Source organism: Palaemon carinicauda, chromosome 33, assembly GCF_036898095.1.
Source record: "Palaemon carinicauda isolate YSFRI2023 chromosome 33, ASM3689809v2, whole genome shotgun sequence".
NCBI classification, from domain to species: domain Eukaryota; kingdom Metazoa; phylum Arthropoda; class Malacostraca; order Decapoda; family Palaemonidae; genus Palaemon; species Palaemon carinicauda.
Window position 1 is genome coordinate 29,109,793 of NC_090757.1, and position 9,179 is coordinate 29,118,971.

Sequence of the window (9,179 nt, forward strand, 5' to 3'; positions counted from 1 at the left end):
GGTATATGACAGCAACTTCAAAACAGGCAACGACGGGTATTTGTATCCCTAGATAGAACGCCTGATGGTTGTTGCCTCTGTTGAGTATCTGAAGGTGAAGTTGCTTCTTCTCCGCTTACAGAAAATGAGACATCACTGGGAACTTCATCTTCTAATTGAGTGAGGCCCTGGGCAACTAATAAATCCCTCATTTGTTTTCTGTTAAAGGGAGAAGGACAAGGCACATTACAATTCCTCAGGCATATGTGTCTTTTGTCCACCCTAGCTTCCTGGTGATCAACAGCAATTGGAACAGATGATTCTTTATATAACCAAAATGCATCATCTTGTTCGAACTCCAACATAAACTCTAATCTGTGACCATTGATATTTGTTCTCCCATCAAGCCTTCGGGCATTTTTAAGGCAATAATGTTTTCCAACTGGGTCAGTATACCAAGGACCCCCAAAGACTGTCGGGTCATATTCTGTCAGATAGTCGTAGCGCTTTTTGGTAAAAAGAATGTGGGATACATTACATGTTTTGAAATCCACTGATTCAACATAATATATATTAAATGAATGTTGGCAATAATTCATGAACTTAACCATGTCTAGTACAAAACTTACATTCCCATAGACATTTGTGGTTTCTTTAGGATTAACAACATCATACCATATAAGTTCTAAATCCTTTTCTTTGTAAAGCAGATGACTTGTCGTTTTTTGAATGCCAAGCCTTTGAAGGGGAAAACACTTTGATTGCTGAATTCTTTCAACTTCGTGTAAATGGACATTTTTCGCAATCTTGTGAAAAACTCTGTAATCAACGAGAGAGAGTAAAAGAGAGTAGGGACCATCCTTGTGCTTCCAGGCAACTGAGGTTTTTCCTCTAAACATAATTTGGTGTCCTCGTTCGGCCATTCCTGGAATAAAAACCAATGGGGATACTGAAACTGTTTTCTCTTATATATTTTTTTTTTCAGTTTTAACAAAATAAACGCACTATATTCTTTACTGAAGCGTCCTTAACTAAAATAAGCTTTGAAAAGCAATAGAAACTATATCACTCATGAAAATTCATAAAACCTTTTACAGCCTACAAAAATTATAATTCACCGTATTGATACATATTATGGACATATATGAGTTTAAATTGCTGAAATTAGTTTTGTCAATCAAACATGCAATTAATTTCACAGATAAGTATGTATCTTAGTCTTGATGAAGGTCAAAACTTTCACATTTTGTATCATAAGGAAATTAAGTCAGTTATCATATATATATATATATATATATATATATATATATATATATATATATATATATATATATATATATATATATATTTATATATATATATATATATATATATGTGTGTGTGTGTGTATGTATATTTTTACGAAGCTGGTCTAGTGTAGAGTGAATACAATAGTTTATTCATGATTTATTTACATATATTACATTTGTGCATTAAAGAGATGAATAGCTAGCTCTTAAGATAAGCTCCTCTCGTGTAGACGTAAGTTTATTATGTAAATTACATAAGACTTTCGTCATTAATTTCATTGTATTCTTTATTCAAGTTAGTATATGTAAATTTACGTTATTTTTAAGAATTAACTTTTTATTTCACCTATTTTTGTTAGTTAGTAAGTCTTACATAATTTGTTTGAGAGTGTTATGTGACCATATGAAATATGAACAAGGGCTTATGTAATGATGTTTTATATTTTTATGAGGTATTGTGTCATGTTTGAGAGAAAATACTCAATTGTTTTGGGTACCATATGCTTTGGAATTTTTGCGAAAAACCTAGTGATATGATGTTATCTCTTTTTTTATTTTTTATTTTGGGGACAAAGGGTTTGCGGAGCTAGCTGTCTGAGAGTTGTCTGGCGTTGCGTGAATACACGTTCGAGAGAGTAATACTTTGGTAACTCTGACTCATTAGGCCAACTGCCCAAGCTTCCAAAACTATTTGGAACATTCTGGAAGTAGCTAAGTCTCTTATATAAGGCAACCCTTGGGTTGCAGAGATAGAGATTTCCAGCCTTAAGATAGCCATATTCCCCTCTCTCTCACTCTCGCACGCATCAGAGTATTGTTTTAAAAGTGTTGAGTACCTGAAGTGTGTCCTCTCCAAAGTGATTTTGTGCCCTGCATATATCGTGGATAGTGAGTACTCATAAAAATTCTCTTAGGGTATTTGTAAACGGCCCTGTAGGAGGGTGATAGGTTCTAGTATTGTGATCTGGTTATCTATTTTCCTTAAGTATCAAACTTAAATATTTTATTCAGATTTAATTTCAAGTGAAACAAGTGATTGTACACTTTTCATAAGTATTTTTTTTTCTCATAGTCTAAGGTTTATTCAGACTTAACATGTAAAGTCAAGTAAATATATAATTTTCAGATGGTAACATTTTTGTCTTATTCTAAGTTTTGTTCAGACTTAATATTTCAAGTGATTTATTTGAATTATGTAAATTCTTTCAAAGTGTTGTAATTTATATGAAATATATTTATTCTTGTAAAGAGTATATTACTCCAATCACCGTTGTTTGAAATAATATTAGCGTGTATCCTGTTAAGAACCGTAGTAGTTAGTTTTAAATCATTCTTAAGAAATATTACTCAGTATGGTTGTGAGTGTACTTAAGAGACCTTTGGATATTCAGTGTTTTATATATTGCTGTCTGGGAGTTATTTAACTGTCTCAGAGTTCGTGTATTAATATTTTAAAGTGTAACAGTTTTAATATAAAAGCAAACAAGTGAGTTTGGAATTCGAGAGGTTGATTGACTTGCCAGTCGTAGTATATATTATATGTTTGGTTCCCAGTCGTGAGCCATAGAATAATATATATATATATATATATATATATATATATATATATATATATATATATATATATATATATATACATAGATATATATTATATATACATATATATATATACATATATACAGTATATATACGGTATATATATATATATATATATATATATATATATATATATATATATATATATATATATATATATATATATATATATATATTTGAACATTAGACCCAGGCCTACATGGCTGAGGACTATGATGTGTGAGCTCAGGATACAGACCACTGGCGAAATCTAACAGAGATCCTTTGCGTCAGTAGACAAGGGATATGATGATAATGATATACCGTATATATATATATATATATATATATATATATATATATATATATATATATATATATATATATATATATATATAGAAACTAAATCTATATAAAAAATACATGCATGTAAATTGAATTGCAATTTATTTCAGATGTTACACTATTTCCTATGGAACAAAGGGCCACATTTGACATAAAAAAATAATCATACGGGAGGTGTTGGTTAAAAGAAAGTTAAGATAGCCTAAATATATTAGAAAATTGAGGCCACCTTTGAAAAGGAGCCGTTATTTGTTGTTTTTCGATTTACCAAACTTTAACTTGGCACGGACTCTTGGTTACTGAAATGGTAGCCGCGAGGCTTCGATTGAATAATGATGGTCAGGTGACACTCGAGCTTCTTGGATTCTTAAAAATGAATCGTAGGGGTATATAAAAACATATACAATGGTTCATCGGTCACCTTAAGTAGCCTTTGTGCGTCTACATCTGGAGAGTCAGGAGATCAGTCGAAAATGCATTTTGCTTCGGATGACCTAAGCTATTAGGATCCCCACACACACAGGACAATTTTCAGTGGACGGTGGCTGCCAATGTTTCGTGGCAAGAAATCAAACGCATTTGTTTCTGTGGATTCCCGAACACTAGCTGGCAACTAGAAACAGTGGAAGCCATCGACAACTGAAAATTAGCTCGTGTGTGGGAGTCCTTAATCACGAACCTGATGGTATATACTGTATATAACCAAGTAGTTGGTTATTCGCTTGCTAAAGATGCCATTTCATAAAAGTATATACCATCACCTGACCTTATCAAACTGATTAGAATGCATATATTTCATTTTTATTCGATTTTGGGGAATATCTTCTATTGATTATAGGCAGGTAATCGCCGAGTCTCTTCGTAGATATTTAGTTAAGATTACTTAGATCATGGTGCAACCTTTGAGGAACTTTGTTAAAACTTAACAAAACTAAAAGAACTATGATAGGTCTTGGAGAGATCTCACTGCCCACATTTTCATTGACAATGTTTGTTTTTTATAACTGCAAATCATTAACTTCAAGGTTTCAACCTGAACTTCAAATTCACCTTTTAAAGCATATAAATTCTGTCTCTTCCCTAGTTGCACAATTAAATGGTACAACACATTGAGGATTTTTTCTTTAGGCTGTTTTGTCTAGATTAATACTTCCCTTTTTTTTTTTTTTTTCTTCAGAAGCTGAATGGCACCTTGAAATGTATAATGAAATGCGAGCTCTATCAAATTTCTTATTCCACCATTACTTGGGATTTATCTTTGGCATTGTGGTGGCATATTAGAAACGTCCCTACTTCTCGATCAGCCGGACTGAGGTTCGAATCCCGCTCAAGTTCAGTATTTTCTTGCAGTGTCTGTAACCTCACCATCTTGTGAGCTAAGGAGGACAGATTTAGGGGTGGCTTTAGATCTACCTGCTGAGTCATCAGCAGCAATTTTCTGGTTCTTCCTGGTCCTAGCTTGGGTAGAGAAGGTCTTGGGCGCTGATCATATGTACAGTACTGTATACAAACTGGTAGTTAGTCTCTGGGTCATTATCTTGCTGTTTCCATAACTACAGAGTTTCTTCTACCCTTACCAAGAGGAAACTAGAAACTGAACAATTAAAGCGTAGTAGTTAACCCCTTGAGCAACTTCCTCTACGCACAAATCTAAGATAACCGGTTTGAATCAAAGTAATCTAGCATCATTTGTGGCAGTGACAAAGAAAGATACGGTGTCAGAAGATGAAGTTAAAAAGGCAGAACTAAAACTGGCGGTGGCAGTTACTTATCACTGTTCAGTGATGGCTATTGATCATTTGAGTGATGTGATTAAAGATCATGGGAAGGGAAGTGTTCTAGAACATACAAAACTGCATCGAACTAACTGCACTCAGATTATAAAAAAAAAGTAGTCAGTGTAGCATTACAGGCAGATTTGAAAGAAGACATAAAGGACAAGAAATTTGTATTACTCATAGATGAATAAACAGATGTTGCAATACAAAAGCACTGATGCATAGTGGTGAGATATTTCTCTGAAAATGTAGGCATCAAAACTGACTGCTTTTTAAGGCATGCTTCCTGTATCTTCAGCAACAGCAGAATCTCTTTTTGAGTTACTAAAGATTAAGTTGCGTGAATATGATATGAACTTTGAAAATTGTATTGCATTTTCCAGTGATGGAGCTGCTTCTATGGTTGGGTCTAAAAATTCAGTTTGGACTCGAATCAAGGATGTTGCACTAAACTACACACAAATGAAGTGTGTTTGTCATTCATTGGCTTTGGCTTTAGGCATTCAACATGCTTTCGAAAAACTCCCATCTAGCCTTGGATTCCTCATAAGTGAGATACCACTTTGGTTCTCAAACAGTAACTTACGTAGAGAAGAATACAAATCTATTTGAGACATTAAATTCACATTCTGAAACTGAATGTAGGTACCAAGCACCATTGCCTTTTCAGAAGGCTTCTAAAACTAGGTGGCTTGTAAAAGGGAAGGTGATGTTGAAGATCTTTGCTAAATTGGGAAGAATTGAAGGCTTATTTTGCAGCCTTGGAAAATACTGGTCAAACAAATACAAAATACAAAGCCAGATTATTAAAAGAAATGTTATATGATAAAATTAATTACTCATGTTTTGTGTTTGCCACACCCATTATAAGAGACTTTGAAGCTGTCAATGCAATGTTTCAGGCCACTAAGACAGATCCGTATAAGCTATCTAATGAATTAGAGATGCTCAGAAAAACTCTTTGCAACAGAATTTACAATTATGATGGCACTGAAAAAGTAACTGTAAAAATTGATTTTAGAGCCAAATTTAAGCAAGAAATTCTTAGACATCTCAATGACTTCAAGGTTAGACAGCATGCGGTTGAAGAAGAAAATAAAGTCCTTGACATGAAAAAAAGATGTCGAATGTTTATTGTTGAATCTATTTATCAACTACGTTTTAGATTGTGTGATGCAACTGAAGTGTTTAAAAATCTTGCCTTATTGAATCCTGCAACACTATTAAGTCAAATAACAAAGGGTTCTTTTTTCAGATTTACCCATGTTGCATTTAGCTCAAAATAATTTGGATGAAATTGAACAACAGTATAGGAAAATTAACCTAACGGATTGGAGAATGGAAAATGTTTTTGAAAATAATGAAATTCCAGAAGATACAGTCATATTTTAGTTTGGTATCTATCACCATCAGAACTTCAAGGAGTTGGCAACTTATGCACTTAATTGTGTGGTCACACCAGCCAGTAATGCTGTGGTGGAACGGTTATTTTCCCTTGTGACTTCAATCAAAACAAAGCCTAAAAACCAAATGCAACTCGACCTTCTAGATGCAATCATTAGATTCAAAGCACACCTCCTCGAAAATTCAACCTGCTGCAAAGACTTATGCATCACACCAAGAATGTTGAATAACTTCAAGTCAGAAATTCTTTATTCCTATGGTAGTACAACTTCAGGTGCCTCTACTTAAAAGTAAAGTTTGGAAGAACAGGAAGACTTAGCAATGTTCCGGTAATCAAAAATAAACTGAGGTAAGTTGTTTTCCTTTAATTGTCTTTATTAAACCCATTTATTTTGGAACCTTTCAGTATTGAGGGAAATGTACGAAACTTTTTGGCCATTTCCAATAAAGATTTGGCCAAAAGTACTGCGAGTCATCTGGCAACCCTGAGCGATGGGTAGGACGTACAGTTTGTTGTGACAGGCTATCCGATTTAGTCCTCATGCTACTAATTTCTAGGCCTATATTCATTCCCATATTTCCATACAGCTCTCTTTCACAAATCCACCTAACTTTAAATGGACACTACTAGCACTTGCTTGCTGGAACCAGGAAAAATGTCAAGGTTTCACATCCTATTACTCTGAGATATTAGTATTACTCATCTCGTACTGTCCGCTTCTAATGGAAAAAATTATATACCAGATATATTTGGATGCCCTCCCACTAAAATTCCTTAAGAAATCCCGAATAGGTGGAGAGATTAAATATCCATTCTCTGCCGAGCCCTGAACCCATTTTGGAAGAGTAAAGCATCCAGCACTTCGACCAAACCTATGTCAAACTTGCAAACCTAAGGTTACTTGGATTCTAAATCCCTGAGTTATTACCGTATTCAGTGATTAATATACTTCTGCACCAATCACTAAATAATAGTTTTCAAAGATTTTTTTTTATATGGGCATTTTTTTAGTAAGCTCTAAGGCTAGTTATGCGCACTAATATCCTTTGTAAGATACTACCGTTGAGATACTACCGTTAGAGAGTTATGGGGGTCCTTCGACTGGCCAGACAGTACTACATTGGATCCCTCTCTCTGGTTACGGTCTATTTTCCGTTTGCCTTCACACACACCGAATAGCCTGGCCTATTCTTTGTATATTCTCCTCTGTTTCTCATACACCTGACAATACTAAAATTACCAAACAATTCTTCTTCACCCAAAGGGTTACTGCACTGTAATTGTTCAGCGGCCAATTTCCTCTTGGTGAGGGTAGAAGAGACTCTAGCTATAGTAAGCAGCTCTTCTAGGGGAAGGGTACTCCAAAATCAAACCATTGTTCTCTAGTCTTGGGTAGTGTCATAGCCTCTGTACCATGATTTTCCACTGTCTTTGGTTAGAATTCTCTTGCGTGAGGGTACACTCAGGCACTCTGTACTATCTTATCTCTCTTCCTCTTGTTTTGTTAATGTTTTTTTTATAGTTTATATAGGAGATGTTTATTTCAATGTTACGCTTTTTAAAATGTTTTATTTTTCCTAGTTTCTTTCCTCACTGGGCTATTTTCCCTGTTGGAGCCCCTGGGGCTTATAGGATCCTACTTTTCCAATTAGGGTTGTAGCTTAGCAAATAATAATAATAATAATAATAATAATAATAATAATAATAATAATAAGAGTATTAGATTCAATGCAATCACTTGGCTTTATATGTGTCAAAACTCGAAATTTCAAAATAATATTGAATAAATAGAATTACGGACCACGAGAATAACTAAAAACTCGCCGTTTTCAAGAAATGAGAAGTGTTCCTGCGGCGTTAGGGAATAATCATTATAAAGACAGCGACAGTAAATGTCAAAATTGAGACACCTGTTGCTTTTGTCAGGTAGCTTAAACGAGGCATTCGATACAAACAAAGTTCCCGCCCGACGCTATCCCTAAATTCTTCTCCCCCCCCCCACCCAAGCAAGACAATCAGACTCCCCCCACCCCCTTCCCCGAATTATTGCACCACTTTATGCTCAGCTCGTGTTTCGATTAGTCTTCCGCTCATTCTTCTTCCTATTTATCAACCCCATGATTAACAATTACGGCATTTTCCAGTGTTCTATCTTTCTGTTGAAAGCACATGTGCGAATACTTGTTTATTCGCATCTAGAATCGAAAAATGATGTTCCCACTATACATTTCTTCTCTTCCCCATGCAAGCATCACCGCCATCACGTTCCGTACTGGTTCTGGTTTAACCAAGTTCTATAGATCTCGGGTTTAACCATCATAACTTCACTGAATACGCAGTGACATTTTGGTTTTAAAAGCAGAACAAAATGTGATATAATTTGACTACTCTCAAACTTCAGTGAAAATATTACTTCATTTCTTATCCTGACGACGAACTCTCACTACATCAAAGCTGATCTAGCCTACATCATGCACGGTACACCCACTTCAGATAAGATTTAAACTATGCTTTCTTAGAACTCTTCATATCCCGGAATGCCTAATCATTTCAAATGATAGGATTTAAGAGGCTTTACCTGTGTATATTCCAGTAACAAGATCTTAAATTCAGTATTTAACAGATGACCTTGACGAGTATTCTATCCGAGATTGAACTATTCTTAACTGGGTTCCGCTCTCACGTACGTACAGAGTACTACTACTCACTGATACTCACTGACACCGAGTCTTGGTCTGAAGTCTCCCAGAGTCGCAGTGTCTCCGCTGAAGTTTGAGCCCGACTGCCAGCCAGGTGCGACCGTGCGAG

At 35.0% G+C, this 9,179-nt stretch overlaps 2 protein-coding genes across 4 annotated transcripts in view; both read right to left on the reverse strand.

Moving 5' to 3' along the window:
• Nucleotides 1-9,089, reverse strand: part of LOC137625906 (electron transfer flavoprotein beta subunit lysine methyltransferase-like) — a 77,301-nt gene extending 68,212 nt beyond the window's left edge. The window contains exon 1 of one of the 2 annotated variants that reach the window (XM_068356881.1): nt 8,950-9,089. The gene's annotated coding sequence lies outside the window, so the exon portion shown is untranslated. Of the gene's footprint in view, nt 1-654; nt 794-8,949 lie in introns of those variants that run through there. The other variant, XM_068356879.1, reaches the window with a different exon arrangement.
• On the reverse strand, nt 14-9,179 carry LOC137625907 (uncharacterized). Of its 2 annotated transcripts, none has more exons than XM_068356884.1 (2): nt 9,090-9,179; nt 14-904 (listed from the first exon to the last, which is right to left on the reverse strand). In XM_068356884.1, exon 2 carries the CDS (start codon nt 900-902, stop codon nt 18-20), a length of 885 nt encoding a protein of 294 aa, XP_068212985.1. In that variant the 5' UTR covers nt 903-904; nt 9,090-9,179; the 3' UTR covers nt 14-17. The 2 variants fall into 2 exon arrangements, with proteins under 2 accessions (XP_068212985.1, XP_068212986.1); XM_068356885.1 differs by having other exon boundaries at nt 9,080-9,164.

Bases quoted from the DNA above. Each gene is read 5' to 3' on its own strand.
- LOC137625907 (XM_068356884.1), bottom strand. From the start codon at position 902: ATGGCCGAACGAGGACACCAAATTATGTTTAGAGGAAAAACCTCAGTT.